Genomic DNA, 22,852 nt, shown 5'->3' on the forward strand with positions numbered 1-22,852 from the left:
CCAAGCTTGTCTAACTTGTGGGGATTCTAGCCCAGTGGTCCTCATTTTGCAACCCGTGAAGGGTTGCATTCACGTTTACCTTAAAACAAATGAGCCACATCAGTACAGTATGTCCTGTGCACAATACCAAACACACACACAGAATAATATAAGAAATAACATTTAATTATTTAACTGTAACCTTTTAAATTACCAGAGTACTTTGGAGCATGGTAAGTTTGTCTCTCCCTACTACTGGTAATCCTCAATCAGCCTTTGTGAATCTGAAATGAGGGGAAGAGGTTCTGTCTCGGTCTTCTCACGCTCTTGGTATAAAAGGAAATGTGTGCGTTAAGTCCTTAACTGGATTTTTATTTGTTTTCATAGCCAGGTTATGATGACATCAAGCCAGAATGGAGACTCTCTCTTGAAAAGCGAAAGAGAATTAAAGGTTAGTCTCATAGTCCTGTTACCATGGTCAGGGGGTTGCAGTGTGGGGCAGAGGGGAGCATACTTTTGTTATGTCACTTTGTTCAGTAACTCTGTTAAAATAATAATTTTTGGCTTCAGTAGCCCCTTTAAAACCTTAAAGTTCTTAAAGGTACTACTGGACTCAAGATTTGTCCTACTACTTCAGATCAACACGGCTTCCCACCTGGATCTGTTAAAATAATATAAAGGGTAATAGTGAAATACTTGCTCACACCATGTGCATCTAACAATAACAAAATCCCTTCACTGGTTCCTGTGTGAATCTACCCTAAATATTCTGTCTAAGGAAATACTTAAGGCACAGAAGTAGATGTTCATTTTTCCAAAGTTCTGCATTAACCTTCACTTAACTAAATATTTTCCAAACACAATTTGGCAGCCTAATTAGAAGTCACTATAATACTGATGCCTTATGGATATTTTTATCTCCTCCCTCCCCGGCTGTAACATCTTTCAGTGAGTTAATGTTGAATATAGTTTGCTCTCGATTCTGTGAATGATGCTCTGAGCATTTGCCAGAAAGATTGTCTTGGCGCAGACTTGAGAAGCAATGAAACTCTATTTCTTATCTGTTGTTTTTTTAAAAAATCTGTCCTGCTTTATGCAAGTAGATCTGCCTAACGTGATTAGCTACATTATTTTTAAAAGTATTATATGCAAAAGTCTAAAGTCAGAATCTTTAATTATTCAGATTTGCTTTACTTAATCCAGAGACAACTTTAATTAAAATACTACCATAAAAATTTAGCGAAGCGAGACTTTGTATGTCGCTGATATATTGCTTATTCTCCAAATGGCTTTTTATTAAATAATTGAAGTTTGCGCTCATTCTTGGCCTGCTGTTTCCTCTCCCTCTCTTTTTTCCAGACAAAGCATCTTTTTACCCTCTGATAGATGTAAACTGGTGGTCTGAGAGTGCTGTTATTTTGGCTCGCGGTTCAGGCGCTCTGACAGTGTCCTCGGTGAAGACACTGAAAAACCTGTTAGGGAAGTCCTGTGAGTGGTTTGAAAGTTCCCCTCAGGTCACTTTGGCACATGATGGAGGATTCCTAAGTCTGGAGGTAGGAAGTGTCAGTTTATGATATGTCACAAGGGTCAACATTTCCAATATGTAAAGCACTGCTTCTTTCAATCCTCCTGGTTGTAAAAAATCTTTTACTATTGTAATGGAGTAGTTATAGTCCAGTTAGATCATTTTAAACAAATCGGATATTCTTGGTGCTGAATCCAGTTTAATGTAAAACTTAATCAAGAAGGATTGTTCATAAAACTGCTAGGTAAGCATGGTAATGTAGAGATTCCAGTGTTAGTTCTGTTGGCACCTCACAGAATCATGCCCTTTTCTCTGCCATGGATATTTGCTGGGTGACAGGGTGCCTGGCACACACTCCCAGCTGATGTGCTGATACTCCACCCATTGTAATAACCTGGCTCTGGATGCTTGAGAGGAAATTCATTTTCTGATAATGGTTATTTTTGCTCCCAGCTCCTTTGAGAATTGAGGTTACTTATTGCCTCCTGGTGTCCTGAAGCCTAGCAGACTTAAGTGTGATGCATTGCCCTGTTTAGTAAGAATTGCTTTCCTTGTAGTGTGAAGTAAAGTTGGCTCCGAAGAGATTGCGCTTGGAGAGCAGACCTGGGGATGAAGATGGAGGAGAGGATGACTCTGATTCGGATGATGAAAGTTCCACCAAGGCCCAGTATTTTGGCTACGTAAAGCAAGCCCTGTACTTTGTTACTGAAATGGAGCGGTTTGCGCCTCCACGGAAACGTCCACGCACTATTATAAAAAATTATCGCCTTGTGAACTTGAGATCCACAACTCCAGAGGAGCTGTACCAAAGAAAGGTAAAGATGAGATATTTTCGACTTTCCCCTCCTCTGCAAATATTTATACACAATTATTTGTTTGGTTAGAATACCATACACAAGTCAACCTGTTCCTGAAAATTCATATACAAATATCTATGGGTTGTGGTGCATGTTATATTAATTTAAAATCTCCTTCCAGCAGAATATGTTTAGGATCTGTGGGTTATATGTTTATTAATTTTGTATTCACACCAGCGGCATATCCATATCTTTACAATATTTAGGAGTTGCGAGTAATGTACCATGAATAGCAGCTTGAAGTATCTGCGAGTTAAGAGCATATCAACTGAAAAAGCCTGTTATGTACCCCTTTCCCACTATTGTTTTGTTAGCCAATTAATGTGCAAGTGTTTTTGTTGTATATACTTTAGATATTTGCCTTTTGATATGAATCTACTATGGGAATTGACTGTTTTCTCCCGTACAGCCCTACCCAATTCACTATATTCTGACCCTTCTGTATGTCCACTAACAGAGATGATCTGGGTAACACCTCATCTTCTGTGGTGCCAGCCAGTCTGTAAAACAGATTAGACAAAGGTTATTTCATTTGACTTTTGATTAAGTTGATAATGTAGGTTGTTCTGATGTTGTTCCTCACTCTGGGTTTACTCTGACGTTGTTCTCTGATCTTGGTTTATTCTGTTTGTTACTGGAGTCTGCTTGTTTCATTCTCCTGCTGATGTTTAAAAATCTCCTGTTTTTGTTGTTGAACTGAACTGGAAAGGCAGATGTGATATTATATTTGGAAGATGAGATCCCCCCCCCCAAGCTTGTCATGTGATTGTAGTGTGAAACTAAACGTCATTGTGTTGCACATGAGTTATGTTTAATACTTGGGGAAATTGCCGCAAAACATGAAATGTGGTTGAAACGTGTTTACTATTTCTTCGAATAAACCCTAAATATTTGGTATCAAACTGAGGATGAGAATTGCTGGTTTTTGAAGTCTTGTAGTGGATCCCATGTAAGTAAATTTAATTTTGATACTTTTTTTTGAAGATTGATAATGAAGAATATGGGGAAGCTTTATCACTGGCTCAAGCATATGACCTTGATTCGGATCTTGTTTATCAGAGGCAGTGGAGGAAATCGGCTGTTAGCATTGCTTCTATTCAGGATTATCTGGTATGTTTTTGTGCTAGGAGGGTAGTCTTTTTTTTCCCTCTTCTTCATTTTCTGGCATATGCATGTTCCCAATTAGTGTAGAATGTGTTGTAAATAACTCTGTATTTAAAAACCCACTGAAGTAATTGGAAACAAGCATTCATGTAGGGAAGTAGATGTGATTGTCAGGTCACAATTGGAGATGGATAAGGGAAAAGTAATGGAACGTTTAACAACACAATCTAAGGAATCTTTAAGTGTACTACTTTACTCAGCAGGCTCCAATGATTTGCTTAAATCATTTCTTTTCCTTTTTTGATGGGGGACAGAGCAAAATTAATAAGCGTTCCTGGGTTCTTCACGAGTGCTTGGAAAGAGTTCCTGAGAATGTGGATGCTGCTAAAGAATTGCTGCAGTACGGCTTGAAGGGAACTGACCTGGAAGCTCTCATTGCCATAGGGAAAGGAGAAGATGGCGGCAGGTTTGAGATGGTGGATTTGTTAGTTCAGCTCCTTTCTCTTCCAGAAGTGGCTAACTGACATGAGGCAATTACTCTAACTGTCCTTAACTAATTCGTGGTTGAATGCCTATCAGGAGAGTACGAAGACATTTTCCATGTTGCTCTTGGATTCCACAGTCTCATGTCAAAATGGGTCTAACAAATATCTGGCTCCTTGAGCTGTCAAAGTAGTGAAATTACAGGTGTGGAAGAGTTGGATGCATGCCAAACACTATCTTAGACTGACCATTCAAAGTGTGAAAAATGTATGAAAAAATATAAGCAGTATTCTAGAAACTGGAAGATAATCATGCAGGACTGAATGAAGTCTTTTAAAGATGTCGTATGGGTAGCAGTGTCCATGTAGATTTCTCCGTCCGCCCAATCCCCTGGTGTCTCTAACATGCAGAGACAGAAAACAAACTGGGATGCGGACCTGACTTTGTCATAGCCCCCTGGCCCCTGTCCAGTGGTCCCAGATTCCTGTTCCCATGATGGTTGTAACACCCATGTCTCACGTTGCTCTAAATGATAACGTGAAACTAGAGTCAGGTGGATAGCTGTGTTGGTCTGAAGCAGTAGAACAAAGTTTGAGTCCAGTGGCACCTTTAAGACCAACAAAGTTTTATTCAAGGTGTGAGCGTTCGTGTGCATTCACTCTTTGTCAGACACTTCCTCAGGCACACGAAAGCTCACACCTTGAGTAAAACGTTGTTGGTCTGAAAGGTGCCACTGGACTCAAACTTCATGAAACTAGAGTGTTAAACTGGACAATGTTATACTGTTTGGCTTTGAATAGTAATAGAAGTAAAACAATAGCAAAAATCAATGTCTTATGATAATTAAAATTATTATTTAAAACATTTTTATGCTACCTTTCCACCCAATCAGGGTCCATAAGTCTGCTTGGTTTACTCCCTCTATATACCTACTTATAACATGTAGTTAATTTTTCAAGATCTTTACTATTGCTTGAAGAATGGCTAAATTTTAATTAATGAAGAACATTTTAAAAGTACAGTTTGGGAAGAAAATAGGATGTATCCCTCCCTACTCAGACTGTGAAAAGGTACACAAAGGGTAGTGAAGCCTGAAAGCTTGTCTCTAAAGAATTACTTTTGTTTGGTCCTATTCAGTTTAAAAGCTCTGTTGCAGTTTTAAAAGGTAGCTCTTCGTTCTTGGCCAAATAGTTCTTCATACTTTGCCTATCATTCTTCTTCTAGATTTATATTGCCAGGTGATGTGGACATTGACGGACTACTGTATGAAGAGTTTTTAACTCCTGAGGAAGAAGCAGAAAGTAGGAAGGAGCGTGAAGCCATGAAGCATCAAGAACTTCTTCTATCAGTAGACTTCTCTAAGTAAATGATGGGTTGTGCTCTGTGTCTCTTGTTATATATACAGGATTACCAAGGGAGCTGTCTTTTGATTCTGTTTTACTCGCAATGTTCCCTCTAAGCTGTGGAGTCTTGTGAGCAAAATTCTACTTTGTGAGCTACTGGCATTAAAGTTGTGAGCGAGCAATTTGGCTGTTACAAATACAAATACAATACCTTTATTGGCATAAAACAATTTGGCTGTTGCATAAATTAGTTTGCTCTGAAGCCATCCTTCCTGAGCTAAGACAAAAATGCGTGAGCCGGAGGCTAATAAACAGTGAGCTAGCTCACACTAATTCAGCTTAGAGGGAACACTGCTCCTGAGTGGATTGAGATTCACATTTTAAAATACGGTTCATGGAATCTTCCCTGCTTTCCTCTCCCTCCAGCTGTGCTGATGACAGAAGCATGAGGGGACCCATTTTGCCTCTTTGCCCCTCATGACTACAGCCCACCAGCCTGTTTGGCTGTTACTTCATATGTGCCCTCCTACCCCAGGAATCCACTCTTCTTGGGCCGGAAGGGACTGCTGGAGGGAGGAGAGGGAAGCATGGAAGGTCCACAACTGTCAGCACCTTCCACCGATAACTCACTGGATCTAGTCTCTGCAGTGCTCTTTGAAAGCAGTGTGATTTGCTGCAGTTCTCATTTTGGATTTTAAAAAGTGCAAACAAGTGTATTTGATCCAGCACTGATCCCATATAAATATATCCATAATTTTTAGATGTGTGTCTGTTTGAAATTAAGACAGTGCTGGAGGTGAAATCTACATTTGGATGCTTATCTGCCTGTACACGTTGATTTAGACTTTTTTTAATCCATTAAAGTACTTGTACCAGTTTTTCCATCCCAGAGACCTGCAAAGTGGTTTACGCTAATAAAACCAATTCAGATGCTATCAGTTAAAATACAAACAGAAAATTAATGAAAATATATTTGTTGTAATTTAAAAGGTAGGTCTTGGCTGGCAAAAAGCACTCCTGGCCATGATTGCTACTGGGTTGTTAATAAACTCTCTACTCATTGTTCCAAAGGTCCTTGTTTCTTGTCTAGACCAGAGATTCTGTACCACCTGCACCACTGCCCTACAGTGTCAGTCCCTGGGATGGGAGAGCTGTTCTTGAGAATGGTATTGAAGGGCCCCCTTGGGTTCCAGTATTGGGTAACTTCAGTATTCGCAGCAGTGTCCCTTATTTCAGTGCAGCTCAGGATTTCATGGCTGCCTTGGCCATCATGAGTATCGACCATACACGCATGCAACAACTCCTCACTATTACTTAATGTTTGACTGTTAACATGTTGGTTTGTTTGTTTGAAGAATTTCTAAAAACACATAAAAATGCCCCCTTTTCATTCTGAAAACAGGTTAACTTTGGAACAGAAAGAACTTTGTCGTAGCAGGTTGAAACTACTAACTTATTTGGATCGTCTAGCAACATATGAGGTATGGAAGATAGTTTTTAACCCATGGATTGCTGACATTGGGTTATAGGCAGAGGTCATTTCCTGTGGGAGCACTCAGGAGCGGAGCTCCGGCAGTAAGGAACCCAGGGGGTGGGCACATGCAACAATCACCGCACCCTGCTCCCAGCAGCCCTCAGTCAGGCCACAAGGAGCAAGAAGCAGCCAGGTAAGTTGCAGAGCCCCCCCCCCCGGCCCACCTTCAGGTAAAAGCTCTCCCTCCTTCTGTGAGGGCAGATCTGCGCGTTCCCCTCCCCCGCAATAGCTAGTAATCCAAAACAGTCCAGTAGAGCCTGAGCGGTGGGTGTTGCCTTCTGACACACTTCCGGTGATGTCAGGGGGTGTGGCATATGCAAATAAGTTCTGCAAATAAGTTATGCTAATGAGCTCCTGCACCTCTTTTTCTATGAAATGATCCCTGGTTATAGGTAACTAGAAATTAGGCCCGTTGTGGAAATAAATACAACGGGATCTAGAAAGAGGCTCTGGGAGAGTGCTCTGGCTTTGGGCAACCAGTGTCAGTCTGCTTTTAAAACATGAACCTGGGACCTGCACACCACCAGAATACAGCAGATTCCGTATGCAACTGACATTCCAACTGCCTTGTGGGGGGGTGGAGTTTGAGGTGTGGAATGGAGTGAAGTCCAATCAGCTTCCATATGCAAAAGACCAGGTTGTTGCAGCAGTTGTGGTGTGGGCGGGACCCGGGATTTGCCTTCTGATTGGTGGCGATATATGTTGAGGAGCAGTGCCATCAGCCATACGCTAAGGGAGTGCATTTTAGAATTAGAACTTTGGCACCCACTATTCAATTATATATAAGGAGAGATAGCTTTAGGATACTTCTATTTGTTATTATGAATTCAATGCTTTTCTGATTTTCATTGCTTATAAGCCATGATTCAGACAGCAGTAGGGCTGTTTTCTGACAATTGTTACCATGTGTGCAGGTGTGTATTAGAATATTCTCCCTTACTCTCACCTTCCCTGCTTTCTTCTCACAAGCAATACTGTAGAGTCTCCAAGTATTTAAAACTTCATTGTGGTTTGTTTATGAAAAGATATGGGTATGTCTCCATTTGTACTACTGTGAAAATGTACAAAGTGTTCATCACACATATGGGAGCCCTCTTGCTCAGTTCACTGTACTGTGACATTAAAACACTGCAGCCAGTTTTTGGGTTATGAAAAATTGTTGGAATTCCTCAGACAGCTACACTGTGGATAATAATGAATTGGCTATTGTCTCCATTCCAAATAGATTAGTTGATTTGTTTCTCTTTGCATCGATCAGGAGAGAACTGTGATATAAAATTTTTGATTGCTTTGCTGTATATCTTAGGAAGCAGTGAGGATGTTTGAGAAACTGATAACAATTCTGAAGTATTTTAAAAATGGTTTTTCTTCAGGAAATACTTGGAGGCCCACATGCTGCTGAGCAGAGATACGATGCTGAATTCTTCAAGAAGTTCCGAAACCAGAATATTATTCTTTCTGCAAGAACGTATGCTCGGGTATTTAATACTCTTGAAGCTTTCTAATAAAGGACTGTTAAACAGATGTTTTGATAGTATGGCTGCTGCCATCATATCAAGTGGTCCATTTGTGTAATGCTATTTGCTGTAGAAAAAGTAGGTCTCATTAGAAAGAGATCCTGGAGAGCCACTGCCAGTCTTGGTAGGCAGTACTGACCTTGGTAGGTCAAAGGTCCAACTCAGTATTAGGCAGCTTTTGTCCTCTTTCTGTCATACATGGTAAAATGTATCTTTTCCATTGGTTGTTATCTCCATGTTATTTCTTTCATCTTCAGTCTTCTGTGCAGTCCCACATTGGGACTGTGTTTGCGCAGGCCAGCCATCGGAGGCTCTCTTACAGCTAGTCTGGTATATTTTTAACACTTCAAGGGGAGTCCCTCCCCTTCAGAGCTCGTTACAGGCCGTCTTCCCGCCTGACAGTCACATGCTATACCGTGAGGAGCCCTCTCTCCCTCAGTCCTTTCACCGCCACTGCGTTGTGAGGATGTGTTGTCTTCAGCTCTGGTCGTAGTGAGTTTTTCTCAAAGTTTCTTTGCTCCTGGGGTCTCTCCCCTATTTGGGGAATGTTGCAGAAGGCTTTATTTAAGAAATGTACCCAAAGTGTTACAGAAATGACCCATTCAAATGAACACCTTCTCTGCCTTTTCTGCTTGAGTGAGGCCCATAACACATCCATGTGCAAGATTTTCCTCCAATTTAACCCCCATTCAGATCGAGCAGTGTGCTTAAAAGTAAGCTTATGGGAGAGAATGCTCTCTTGCTGTAGTAGCCAGGCAGTGTAGTAGCCAGGCAGTGCCTTGGCAGAGCGTAGTCAAGTCCTTGCCTTTGAAATCACCGGTTTAAACTGACCAACTTGTGAGTCTGCCATTGAGCATCTCGGTTCCATCAGTCCTGGGGACGGAACCGAAGCATCAGGTCCAATTGCCTGTCCATTTGGCTGAAAGCTGCATGTCAAAACCCCTGCCCAAGAAAGCCCATTCCAAATCTAAACATAAGGAGAAACATCATTCCAGCTCCAAGACACTCCTGGAATCGATTATTGCTTTGGTTCCAGTCAAAACTGTCTTCAGTTCCAGCGAAATGGAGGGAAATCTCCCCACCACAAACTCCTTCTCCCCGGCTCATTTGTTCTCAGAAGGGGAGATAGAGCCTGGCCAAGGCGCATTGGTGGTTCCAGCAGCTAGTTGTCCATTGGAACCATCCTCTCCTGCGTCGTGGCAGAGTTCTATGCTTCTGCCTCCTTGGCACGGCTACCTGTATTATTTTTCTTAGCTTAGACCTCAAGAATGGGGCAACTGGCAATTGCAAAAGGCACCTCCAGAACCGAGGCACCCCTCTTCATGGAACTGTGAAGCTGAGGACCCACCAGTTTGGTATCTTCCCGCAGTCTCTCCACACCCCCTTATGGGGCATTCGGATTCTGAGGAAGAGCAGGTTTTGAGGACTAACTCCCTCTCTGGTCCAGGCTCAGACTTACTGTCGGACCCCTCCCCTGATGACACTGTAGGGGACCCTGATCCAGTGTCACCGAATGAAAATCTGAAGCTCTACACAGAGTAAATGATGCAGATGGCTAAATCATTGGAAAGAGAGGTGACCTCTAGCAACCCAAGACCTCGACATACGTTCTTAGGCAAGCTCTATGCAGAGTCTCCCAGGGTAGTCACCTTCTGTATTTTAGAGGGTGCTGCTGACATCTCCAAGGCCCTCTGGCAAAAGCCAGCTAGTATGGCGGCCACATCCAAGAAGGTGGAGAATTTATACAGCGTGCAACAAGAAGGTCATGCCTGTTCTGCCATCCTCCAGCTTCATCCCCCATAGCTGAGGAGATGCAGGTGAAACAGTGTACAGGCGCATTTTCCTCACCAGTTGATCTCTATTTCACTCTAACGGTGAAAAATTGATGCAGCTAGTAGAAAAGTTTACTTTTCTGCTGCACTCAACCTGCTCATTGCCAACTCTAGTGCAATTATCAGAGGATACTAGTTGTTCCTCTGGGAAAAGATGGCTGCTTATATAGAGCTTTGTCCTGAAGACAAGAAGCCTCTGGCTAAACTTCTCCAAGCTGAAGCATGATGACTATCCAAGCAACAGATTAATGCAGGCAGACACGGCAATGACTCCTCCTCTAGGGTTGTGGCTTTAGTGCTCGAACTGAGAAGACATGCTTGGCTGCGCTCCACAGCTTTTCTCCTTGATACATGGCAGAAGGTGGAAGACCTTCCATTTGAGGGAACGACACTATTTGCTTTGTCAACTGATGATCTTTTAGCCCAAATTAAAAAGAAAAAGCAAACGGCTCATTCATTTGACATCACAGCAGGCCCTGCCACTCTGTACAGGCCTTGGCAGACATATAGGTTCCACCAGTCGCAGTCGCCATACTCTCGGCACTCACACCAGCAGCCTGGCTCCTCACAGTATCCTACCACAGTGGCCCTTTTCCAGGTTCATGGCACAGGGCAGGTGCAGGTCCAACCACAGAGCTAGACATTTGGTTGTGCAACATCAGCCACTTCCTAAAGAGGCACAACAGGCTCCTTTCTGACTAGGGCCTGTAGTAGATCAGCCACCTACCATCTTTAAAGACAGGTTGGCTGCTTTCAGTGACAAATGTCCGGAAATCACTCATGTCACTTGGGTTTTGTCAATTGTTGCTTTGAGTTATAGATTAGAGTTTCCCTCCAACATCCTGCAAATGCAGTCCCAATGTGTGCCTGCACAGAAGACACCTTGATGAACAATAGTTACAGGTAAGTGCAACACTGTTTTTCCATGGTTTCATGCCATGCCACTGATGCAAAGTCTGAAGACCTCGGTCCTACTAATCTACTTGTTGAAGGGCCCTGAGATTTTAACAAGTGTTGTATATGTCTGCTTGGTAGTTTCTTTTTTTCATTCACTACATTAATGAAGAATCTCTAGTTTTAACTCTTAAGATTTTTGCCAGATTAGTTGCTGTGTATAAGGAGAGTGTATAGTCCTTTTTTTTTCCCTAAAAGAGAATTTTACAGTCGTCATAATTTTGGGTATGGTTCTTTAGGAACCAGAATGGTCCAGTAGCTGTCTCCTGAATATTAAAACTGAACTATTTGTACAGGAAAGCAACGTAAGAGCCCTGGAGATTTTGTTCACATACCATGGATCAGACTTGCTTCCCCATCGATTGGCAATTCTCTCTAATTTTCCAGAGACCACCTCTCCACATGAATATTCCTTTTTGCTGCCTGAAGCTTGGTAAGTGCATACTTGCTGAATATCAGTGCAAGACTTTAATTTTACCTCCCTCCCTCCTGAAATCTTTGGGATTTTAGTGAACAATGACAATTAGTTTTCTTAAAGAGTCAGTCCAAAAGCAATGCCTGTGCAGGCAAGAGAGAGTCAGTAAATAGATTTCTAGCTAAATATTGCCCTGTTCAGTGGACAGCAGATAGAATGGTAACAGAGAGGCAGCCATGATTAAGAAATTGGGTGGCAGCCAGTGCTCCCTCTACGCTGTGGAGTCTTATAAGCAAAAGTTCTACTTTGTGAGCTACTGGCATTAAAGTTGTGAGCGAGCGATTTGACTGTTGCATAAATTAGTTTGCTCTGGAGCCCTCCTTCCTGAGCTAAGACAAAAATGTGTGAGCTGTAGGCTAAAAAAATGTGAGCTAGCTCACACTGACTAAGCTTAGAGGGAACACTGCAGCCTCACGAATGTAAACACTACTTTTTCTAAACCATTCTCTTGAATGTTCTCTTCTCCCATCTTAGTGACTTTAATGTACAGCTTAGATCAGCGCCGGTGTTCCAGTAACGCTAACCAGGGTTTGGATTTAACTGGATGTGAAACTGCAGTTCTTTGAGCTGAGTTCATATTTTGGTTAGATGGAAGTTCTGAGTAGCATAAACAGCAGTTAAGCTCTGACCTGGCAATTCTTTAAACCAGGGCTCTTTTTGTAGAAAAAGTCCAGCAGGAACTCATTAGCATAATAGACCACACCCAAAGCAGAAACTCATAAGCATATTAGGCCACACCCCTGACAACACAGCTCATTAGCATATTAGGCCACACCCCCATGTTACCAGAAGTGTAGTCATCCAGCCACACCCACCTTTTGCTTCTTATTCTGTTTACCCTGTTTGTTGCCAAAACCCAGGGCTTTTCTTGTAGCAGGAACTTCTTTGCATGTTAGGCCACACACCCCTAACGTAGCCAATCCTAATGAGTTTCTGCTGTTGGGTTTGGCCTATTATGCGAATGAGTTCCTGCTGGGCGTGGTCAACTTGGGAGCCAGCAGGAACTCTGTTCCTGTGCGTTCCTGCCCAAAAATAGCCCTGCTTTAAACAATGGTTCAGGAGGAGAGATTTTTCTCAGAAAGAGGAGCATGGATTCTTGAGTTTGGATCCTGCTGTTTTAACAGTGAATAAGACGAAACCAGAGTTAGAGCTGTATTGTAAGTCATAAGAGATGAACAGATGTATGTGACATGCATAAAAGAAATGAAAGTTTTTCTTGGGCTGTAAAAGCCACTGCATTTGTGTAGATTAGACTGCTTGTTTTCTCTGGATACTTGGGATCAGACTGCTTGCTTAATTCTGAAGTACATAGGGTTATTATTCTTGTCATCTTCAATTTCTGCTTCTTGCTTATACAGCAGTTCTGAAATGTTAATTTGGTATTTCGTGTTGCAACACTGGGTCAACAAATGGAGTAACGCTTCCCCCCCCCTTCAAAAAGTGATTGGTAAATCTGCCTTTTGAAATTAAGCCAGTCTAAAATGTTTCACTACAAACGGTAAGCACAGGTGCTTTTGCTGGAGAACATCTGTCTCTGAAAGGCACACGTGTACTAAGCTACAAATAGAATACCTATTGTCTGAAGTTGTTTTGTGTTTGCATATTAGTTGTAGAAATAGACTTGAAGCACATTGCTGGAAGCCTGAAAATCAGACTTGGAAAGATTGCAAAGGTCTCTGCATAATCACTAAATGTTAAGTTTTTATCTAAAAAAGATGGTTTTGAGGTAAACATGGTGATTATTTCTGCTGAGTGTCTGTATATATGGCACGTGGGGCCGGGAGGCACCCATACTGTTTTCTGTTTCCCCCCCTGAAAAATACATGCATTAAAGGCTCTATATAAACTATGCATGCTGAAGATGCATGAGCTCTCCCCAAATAGACAAGAGCGAATGGAGCAGCCCTTGCTTGCGCACACCATTGGATTCCTTTTTACTGTTCCAGGAAACAGATCTGCATTTTCATACCAGTTATGGCATTATTAGCTCTCAGTCATATGATTACCTTTGTTCATGGGCTGATTATTTTGCCATTGAAGAAGGTGTGTGAATATATTACTACTACTACTACTACTACTACTACTACTACTACTACTACTACTACTACTACTACTACTACTACATTTCTACCAAAGTACAAACCTTGACAGAGATTGGCTTTAGCACTGAAAAAACAAAACTCTTAATTAAAAAAATCTCAGGAATTTTTTTAGTAAGTGAAATGTGCTAAGATAGCAGAAGATACATCAGTTTGCAGCTTCTTGTACTTCATTGTATTTGTATTTTTCCCTTTAGAAGACTAAGGCATTGGTACTTCTAACTTCTATTAATATATTGGTTAATACAACTAAGTTATAAATTAGGCATTTTATGTTCTTAAAGCAGCAGCGTCACTTTAGGTTTGACAGGAAAGTTAGTATTGCATTTATATTTATTTTCTCTCAAATCCCCATGTATTTTTATAATTAAAATCCCCCTGCAGTTTTATAATTTTTGAACGTTTTATATTGCAATAAAAAGCAACAAAACAAATCTTCCCATTTTCTTGAGTCATATATCTTTACCCATTCTTTTCCTTCAACGAATAATTATTTAATTCCTGTGTTCCTCAAACATTTTTGCCAGATTTCTAAATTAAAATAGCATCTGGGATTTTGTTTTTACTTTTCTTTAGTACCCGCTTTTCCTGCATAATTTCAAAAGGCTGTTTGGCCCTTTCGCTTTTTGCATTGAGTACAGTGAACTCCATTGAAAGCATTACATGGTTTTAACAGCTCTATAAAAGATCTAGTGCAAGTCAGTATATGAGGGATAGATTTACTTCATCGCTGCATTATTATAAATGTGATGAACATTGTATCCTTTGATACATACTGAATACTGCACTGTCTGACTCTGCAGGCAAACAGGGTTAGGTGTGCTGGTAATATTTGGGTGCTGTGTTGAATAAGGACATTTTAGATCAGAGGTGTCGAACTCATTAGTTACGAGGGTTGGATCTGACATAAATGTCATTTTGTAGGGCCGGGCCATATGTGCCATAAAATGTAATTCCAGGTACCGGAGATATAAACTGTATAAAGGACAGCAGCTAGTAAGCTCCAAGTTGGTGTATCCTCACTGCAAGGCCCCATGGACTGGGAGCGGGGGTGCAAAGGAAAACCCATATGGGCAAACTGGAGAGCCAGCAGTGCAGCACTGGGCAGATGCCCCCACATTGCTTGACTGTTGCAGATGAGGTTGTTATGCCATGCTGAAGCCACAATCATAGTGGCTCTGCCCACTCCCCCCCCCCCAGTCTCCTGTTCCCTCCCTTGCACCAGTTGCTTGCAGGCAGCATAAGAGCCCTGGACGAGCCAGTTTTGGCCCCCGGGCCTTATGTTTGACACCCCTGTTTTAGATTGCTCTGTTACAGTTCACACTTGAAGTGAGCCAAAACCACTCTTGCTGTTCAGTTTCTGTGGCTGCCTCTTTTCACTTCTCTGTGTTGCTAGATTTCATCTGTATTTATGCTTCTCCTCTCCACCCTGGCATTGTGGCTAACTTTTTTATCAGAGGTTATGTAGTGCTTGAAAGATAAACATGAAGAGCCAAAGAATGCACATGTGTATGTGTGCCTCCCACCTTACATTGAGTACAGACCTTTTTAGTATGAGTTTTGCCATTACTGAAAAGGTGAATGTAAAAAACTTAACTGTACCCTAACTTACATGGCTCCTTAACTTGACAACCTGGAAAATACTTTTATACTGTTTCATTTAGGGTAGGTGCAGCATGTTGTAATTTTTAGCATACATAATGACTCAAAATAAAATCCTTATTTCCAAGCTCTTATTTTCCATTATGTTCCCATCTCGGTTCCTTCAAAGAATGTGCAGGCTTTAAAAGATAACGGGTTTTAAAGCATTATTAACCTTCCAAAGGAAGAAGTGTTTGCCGGTGTAAATTATAAGATTTTATTAGATTTTATACAGCCTAATTCAGTCCATGATAGCTTCTTGCTTCTATTGAGTTGCAGTCTTTTAAAGTAAGTTTATAGGACCTTTTTAACAGCATATTTTTACATCTTGGAATGCAGCATTGTCACATACAGGAATACTAATGTGGAGTGAGTGGAGAAATGAGATTACGGTAGTACATCCAATCCAGTTCTGTCATTCTAGCGAAAAGCCAATTAGACAACCTAATCAAAATTTAGTTCCTGAATGTTATGTTGTTCCTAAGTAGCTTTTTAAAGAAATATTGCACATAAATCAAACAAACAACCTTCCCTGACAACCCTGTCCTCAAAAGTACAAAGTCAAGTGCATTTTAAGTTCTCTTTTAATGTAACGTTTTTATAAGGAAAAAAGAGTGCAATTTGAAAATGCCCATGCTGGTCTACTTAAAATCTAAAATCTAGTGTACAGCAATTCGTTGATTGTTGGAATATTCTGGCTGCAAAGGGTTACAACTACTTGCACTGATTTTTTTGATTGAGTATTTGAATATACGACCAAAAACAAATGTTTTTCCTTATCTTACCCAAATTATTTTGTTCTGGAAATACAGGTCAAAAATTTATGGGCAACAATTTCCCGACATTAAGACATGAGATATTTTCATTAAACGGTGTAACATAATATCTTTTGTAAGAATAGAACACAGGATATTTTAATACACTCCTATCAGAGAACCAACCATGATGGATCTGTGGGGAGGGCCCATGGTTCAGTGGCAGACCACCTCCTTGGCATGCAGAAAGTTCGATCTCTGGTAAATCCAGTTCAAAGGAATATAAGGTAGCTTTGTGTGTGTGGACATCATAAGAACATACGAGATGCCAATGTTGGATCAGGCCAAAGGCCCATCCAGTCCAACACTCTGTATCACACAGTGGCCAGAAATACCAGTGCCATCAGGAGGTCCACCAGTGGGGCCAGGACATTAGAAGCCCTCCCACTGTTGAGCCCCCCCAAGCACCAAGATGACAGAGGATCATTTGCCCCAGCCCCTATCTATACCTTGTGGCTAATAGCCACTGATGGACCTCTGCTCCATATGCTTATCTAATTCCCTTTTGAAGCCGTCTGTTTGCTGCAGTTGAATCCTCTTTGGGGAATTACTTCTATAATGAAGATTACATGCTTAGTGGTCCCACCTGGATTATCATTGCAAGAAATTGAATGATGCTACATTATATGGGAGGTCTTCAGTTCACCAAATATAAAACAGCACAGCACAGCACAGCACAGCAAATCACATTTGACACTGATGTTGACATGCTATTATGTGATGCTGCAGCCAGTGGCCTTCACCGAAGGCCTGTGCAACCCAGAATCAAAACCCAGGAAAAGGCTGGATTGAAAGGCTACCAAAAGCAGATTGAAAAGGGGTCCATTGCTTTCAAAGAAGCAAAAGCCATTTTGGTTTATTACTGGTTTTAGCATTTCTGTTTCTGAGGCTTGTTTTTATTAGCATTGTTAGCAAGAAGGTCTTCATTAGCTGTTTTGGATACAGGCGATCCCAGTGTCATTCCTTACAAACGATTGTTAATTTTAAAGGAGTTGAAGTCCTGTGGTTCTTTCATGGGATTGAGGTGGGGAGGGTATTTCTCATAGGCACAGTATTTGGAAAAGGTGGGGTAGTTAGTAGTTGCCCAACAGTTATGGGAGCAATCACAAGGAAAAACGAGAGGCAAGGAAATTACAACTGTGGCTGTAGGCTGTACCCTGTTGGTGTGTTGCATGTCAGAACGTGTGGGCATGTCTAAGTGGGTTGTTGCTCCTTTTTGTTGGAATTCCCCGAGAAGAAGCAGAAGAAGGAGAAGAGATTGGATTTATACCCCGCCCTTCACTACCCAAAGGTGTCTCAGAGTGGCTTACAAACTCCTTCTCCTTCCCCTTCCCCTCCCCACAACAGACACCCTGTGAGGTAGGTGGGGATGAGAGAGCTCTGACAGAAACTGCTCTTTTTCAAAAACAGCTGTGCCAGAGTTACGGCTTGCCCAACGTCATCCAGCCAGGTGCAAGTGGAGGAGTGGGGAATCAAACCCGGTTCTCCCAGATTAGAGTCCGCACACTTAACCACTACACCAGACTGGCTCTACACTACACTAGCATGGTGTGATGCATTTGAATTGCCAGGTAGCCACTGCAAAAAAGACTATTTTAAGTAAGGAATCTGATACTTCATGTGTGTAAATTGATGCACGGACACATGCTGGGAAACTGCAGTTGTCTGCATGCAGCTTCCAGTTTACCTATGTGTAGGACAGTGAGATACCATAATCCATATGCATGTTAAGCTTTAGCATGGTAGAGGAAGTCTGTGAGGCATCTCCAGCAGTGATCTGAATGGCATTCAGATGAAGAAGAGCCGCAGTCTACCTAGATTCTGATCAGCAGTTAATTTGACCAGAGAGCTGCTTAGAGAGAGGGTGGGTACCTTACTGGCCCACACTGTTGCTGCAAAAATTATTCTCCTGGTGATAGCTGTGGGATCAGTTAGCACCATTTAGGGCACCAGTCTTGGTCTGGTTGCTAACCCCCATGATTTTTTTATGCTGGACTGTGAAGGAAGAGAACATTTTAGTTATTACTTATTGCTTATTTATTTTATTTATTTAAAATATTTATTAGCAGCCTTTCTTCCTTATGGAGCTCATGGTGGCTATTAAGGAAGGTAGGAAAATAAGTACCTGAAGGGGAAAGCTGGGGTGTGATGGGCTTGAGGAACTTGAAGGGGATTTTGTGGGTGGTGAGACAGGGAAGGTTAAGTCTGCTCTTGCCATGAAGATCAACACAGCAGAATTCACAAAAGAGAGCAGGTGTGAAAAAAGGGCTGGCAGAAGGTAAATATTTTGAAAAATGGATCTGCCTCTTGATGAGAGTTCAAGGCTGGCATGTATTTTCAATAGCTGTTTCTTTAGCTGTATCTTTTGGCTGTCAGCCTGTTGTCATCTTTCATAATCTTCTCTTTCTCTTAGCTTTCCTCCTGATAGTAGCTATTGTTTGTGAGCTATCTGGTATTGCCAGAAGGCAGCATTTGTTTTCTAGATAAATGGTGGTGTTCCCCCACCCCCTAAAAGTCTGTTCCTTTAAAGAAAATGGCAGAAAGAGTTAAGGCTGACTTGCAAGGATGGAGGGATGTAATTTTTCTGTTACCCTGAGATAATCAGAGTTCTTGTTTTTATTGTGAGAATTATTGCTTTGAATTTAAGAGGTAATACCTTTAGAAAAATAATGCCCTTTGTAATGAGAAATATACATAGCCAAAGACTCTTAATTTTCTGTTGTTCTTGTTTCTCATGCATTAAGCGACAATATTGCTTTGTTATAGCAAACATACTAGTCTCACAGAAGTCGGGAAATTCAAATGAATGGCTCCCTTAACAGCGGTAACTTTACTTGAAAGCGCAATTATGGCTGCAGCTTTTTTTATAATCCACATTTAAGACACCAATTCTCCTGTGTGTTTCTTTGTCTTCACTTTCTCAGATTTCCGTCTGAAGTTCAGTCTTGTCATGCTTGGTCTCCTCCTGATAGCAGCTCCCTTTTTATTGTGAAATCTGAATTAAATCTACTGACAAATGAAGAGGCAATGGCAGCATAGTACAGCCCACTTCAGATGGTTTTATTGGCCCAATAAGTGTTGCTGAAGCTCACTTTGATGGGAATCATGTACTCCTGGGAATCGTGTAATCCTGCAGCCAATCTGTTTCAGGATTCTTTACGAGGAAGTGACCTCTGAAATAGTGAAGGGATCCAGATGGCGGTGTAACATCATTTTCCTCAAACACAGTGGGGAAAGTATGTGACAGAATGCCATTGATGGCGACTGTTTCAGGCATACGTGATAGTAATATATAATTGAGTCTTTGATTACAGAACTGGTGTGCTGGTTTTCTATTTTGTAGCCCTTTCCCTTCACTCCCTTTTTTGTATTTTTTGTTTTCAATCGTTCTTTTGAAAGATTATAAAATCTTCATCCTGGTCTTATGTTCCAGCACTATGAATCAGAGGTGGGACCCTTGCTCCCAGCCTGACGCTTCAGCAATTGGCACAGTGGCCACTGGTCTTGATTCAAGCACAGCTTTTAGTGTGCTGGATGCATTCCGTGTTGTATTTGGGTAGTGCCAGTTCACTAGTTGTGTGGGCTGTTTGGGGAACCAAATTGGCAGAGGGCAGCACGTGCAATAAGGTTTGCTCATGCCAGTGTTGTCCGGGTCCAAGGTGGGCTGCAAAGTGCCTCTGCAGCCTGCTGGCAGGGGCACCGTGAACAGAGGTGCATTCCCAACTTATGCTGCTGCCTGAGTCCAAGCCGCAGATCACCTCTGCATCTCATCTTGAATTTGGTAGAAGCAGAACCGGAAGAAGACACTTAAGGTCATAATATGACCCTGAAGTCATGCTGTGAGATGATGTGAACACTGCATATGTGATATGTGAACACTGCATTGACTGTGCTTGCCTCTAGGAATGGCTCTTCTCTTCTGTCCATTATGTTTCCAACTAAGAGGCTTGGAGCTGTTTCTTGTTCTGAGCATGTATTAATTTTTATGCAACACCACTCATCCACGTACATGACTGGGTCACATTCTGACATTGTGAAACACCACAGCATTTTAGATAAAAAGCTACATAAACAGAATCTCATTTGGTTTTCTTTAAGATACTTACATGGCTCTTGTCTGTTAGGTAACACAGTAGAGACATATAGTTGTCCCGGTCCCAGAACATAACCCACCCCCCCCCCCAGGGACCCCAGGGACCACCAACTCACCCAGGAGACCCACAGACCAGGAACACCTCGCAGCGCTGGACCCCAACAGCACCGCTGGGGCACAGCAGCCTGGGCCAGCCTGACTGCAGAACGAAGAGTCTCGAGGAGGAACAGGACAGGCCGACAGCACCCGGGAGAAGCTGACGGCGAATACGCGAACGCACGAGACCCCGCACGCCGCTGCTGGCGGCACGGCCCCATGCCGACAGGACCGCCACTGGCATAGCTCCAACCACACCCAAGAAGCCGTAGGGATGGCGTCGGAGCTTATCATAGAGGGCGGGGCTTGGAGGAATCACAGGGAGGCTGTGCTGGGAGAGGGAGCTGGGTATAAAGGAGAGGGAAGCGAAGGGGCCGGGGAGGAAAGACGTGCTCGGAATTACCTGATGCTGGCAGAGAGAGAAAGAGTCCAGGGAGGACGCTGAGAAGCTGGGAAGCCGATGCACGAACTCCGTCCCCTACCCATCCGAGGTCCCAACACTCCCCCCTCTTCTTTAACAGGCCTCAACTTCCAGAGCCATCGGACCTCCCCCACCTTGGGACGCCACGGCCACGGGCGGTGCTGCACCCAGAGCCCAGGGCGGGCTTGACAATAGTGAGTAAGGATGAGAGCCAGTGTAGTATCATGGTTAGAGTGCTGGACTAGGATCAGGGAGACCCAGGTTTGAATCCCTGATTTTTCATGGAAGCTTTCCGGGTCACCTTGAGCCCAGTCATACCCTCTCAGCCTAACCTACCTCACAAGGTTGTTGTGAGGGGAAAATGGAGGAGAGGAGACTGATGTAAGCGGCTTTGGATTCCCTTTGAGAAGAAAGGTGGGGCATCAGTGAATAAATAAATAATGCAGCCCATGTAGTATGAATAAAAGGTATTAAGATCTTAACATGATAAAATGAAAGAGCAAAAAGAATACAGAAAAGCCACTAGTAAAATCAGAAGCAAAAAACCAGCATCTGATTTTTTTAAAATCAAATTTTAATATTGACCCACCCTTAAATACCTCATGAAGCCAAAAGTCATTCAAGTTGCCAGAAGTCAAAATAGGGAAGAGTTTAGGGACTAGCCCAAAAGTTTGTGTTCCACTTGTTTGCCTGTCTCACTGCTAATATCAAGGGGATATAGAAAAAAAGCCCCAGCTGAAGACCTGGGATTGTTAGTAGGTCTGTAGTACAGGAGATTACCATGGTCTCAAGCCGTTGAGATCTTTCAGGGCATCTCGGGCACATTGCATTCCACCTGGAAGCCAGTGAAGATGATTCAAAACTGGAGTGTTAAGCTCCGTGCTGTTGGTGTCTTAAGCACTGTGGTCTTCAGCCCATGGGCTGATCCTTAGTTCATGCAGCCTAACCTATCTCACAGGTCCCTCCTCATAGGGCTGCTGTGGTTTGGCTGCCTTTTTGGAAGGACTTCCTGGATAGTGACCAAGGACGTGTTGCATGTGTGCTGAGAACAGCCGCAAGATGGAAAGGTGAGGTAGGTACACCGGTAGGGAGGATTCCTCTATGACCCTATCCTTTCATTTGTTCCTCACTACAGTACGCTGTCTGATGGCTGGCTTGTATTTGCCGCATCCAGCCATCTTAGTCTGCAATCCAAAATATCATATTGGTATTAGTAAGGTCACAGCTCTGGCTCCCCCCTTTTTCTGTTACGCTCCAATATGACATGAGTTCCTGTCACGTCCTTCAGCTCAGTCAGGCCCTAGGTCTGAAAACACTGGAGAATACTGCCCTTGGACTTTGGCTACTGAATTTTGTACAGGTTGATATTTCTGAATGCTTTTTGAAGTCAGCCCCATGTGGGATGTGCAGCAGTAGTCCAGTCAGGATATTGCTGGAAGATGCATGACTGTGGGCCGATTAGAGACTGCCATCCTTAATTTTATATGCCTGTGCTAATGAAATTGAGTTCTGAAGTCTCTGGTCAGTATCCTGTTGTCTTTGATTATGGTGTGCTTTCTCACTTTTTCCTTTAAGGTAAATTCCTTTACGCATAATTTTTCCTCTTGTTTTTGTACTTACTCCTATTTGAAATGTTAAGGTTCTAAAGGTTTGAGTGCCTCAGTCGTATAATTAAAGATGCCTTCTGTCTAAAATGTCATGTAACTCTGCTTAGGATGGCACTGTTAGTCATTTTTATAATTATATGATCAATTATTATAGTTTTTTGTGTGTCATCCTAAGCATGCATCAGATTATGAGAATTTACATACCATGTAGGGGAGAATGTGTCTGTGATGCCTACTCTGTGCTTTACTAATTTACTAATAGCTGTCAAAGGGTGCAATTGTAACCAGATTTATCCTGAAATAAGTTTCATTGATAAAATAAATTGATAAAACAGGGTTCATTTATTGGAAAGGGTTCTTAGAATTGCAGCCATAAACCCCTATATATTGCAAAATTAAATAGATAAAAGGAACTGTTGCTTTTAAAAAATCAGGAAAAGAAAAAAGGAGGGTGATCTGTATGAGCAGAAAAAAATT

General features: G+C 42.2%; 1 protein-coding gene across 1 annotated transcript in view; it reads left to right on the forward strand.

Moving 5' to 3' along the window:
* The window catches only part of NBAS (neuroblastoma amplified sequence), a 275,647-nt gene that overhangs the window by 58,427 nt on the left and 194,368 nt on the right, over positions 1 to 22,852 (forward strand). The window contains exons 13-21 of the mRNA XM_015413856.1: positions 367 to 430; positions 1,339 to 1,532; positions 2,062 to 2,319; positions 3,346 to 3,471; positions 3,780 to 3,931; positions 5,173 to 5,310; positions 6,694 to 6,772; positions 8,199 to 8,303; positions 11,425 to 11,561. Coding sequence (XP_015269342.1) covers positions 367 to 430; positions 1,339 to 1,532; positions 2,062 to 2,319; positions 3,346 to 3,471; positions 3,780 to 3,931; positions 5,173 to 5,310; positions 6,694 to 6,772; positions 8,199 to 8,303; positions 11,425 to 11,561 — 1,253 coding nt within the window. The remainder of the gene's footprint in view (positions 1 to 366; positions 431 to 1,338; positions 1,533 to 2,061; positions 2,320 to 3,345; positions 3,472 to 3,779; positions 3,932 to 5,172; positions 5,311 to 6,693; positions 6,773 to 8,198; positions 8,304 to 11,424; positions 11,562 to 22,852) is intronic.

Source organism: Gekko japonicus, unplaced genomic scaffold (genome assembly GCF_001447785.1).
Source record: "Gekko japonicus isolate JY-2015 unplaced genomic scaffold, Gekko_japonicus_V1.1 scaffold1126, whole genome shotgun sequence".
NCBI lineage: Eukaryota > Metazoa > Chordata > Lepidosauria > Squamata > Gekkonidae > Gekko > Gekko japonicus.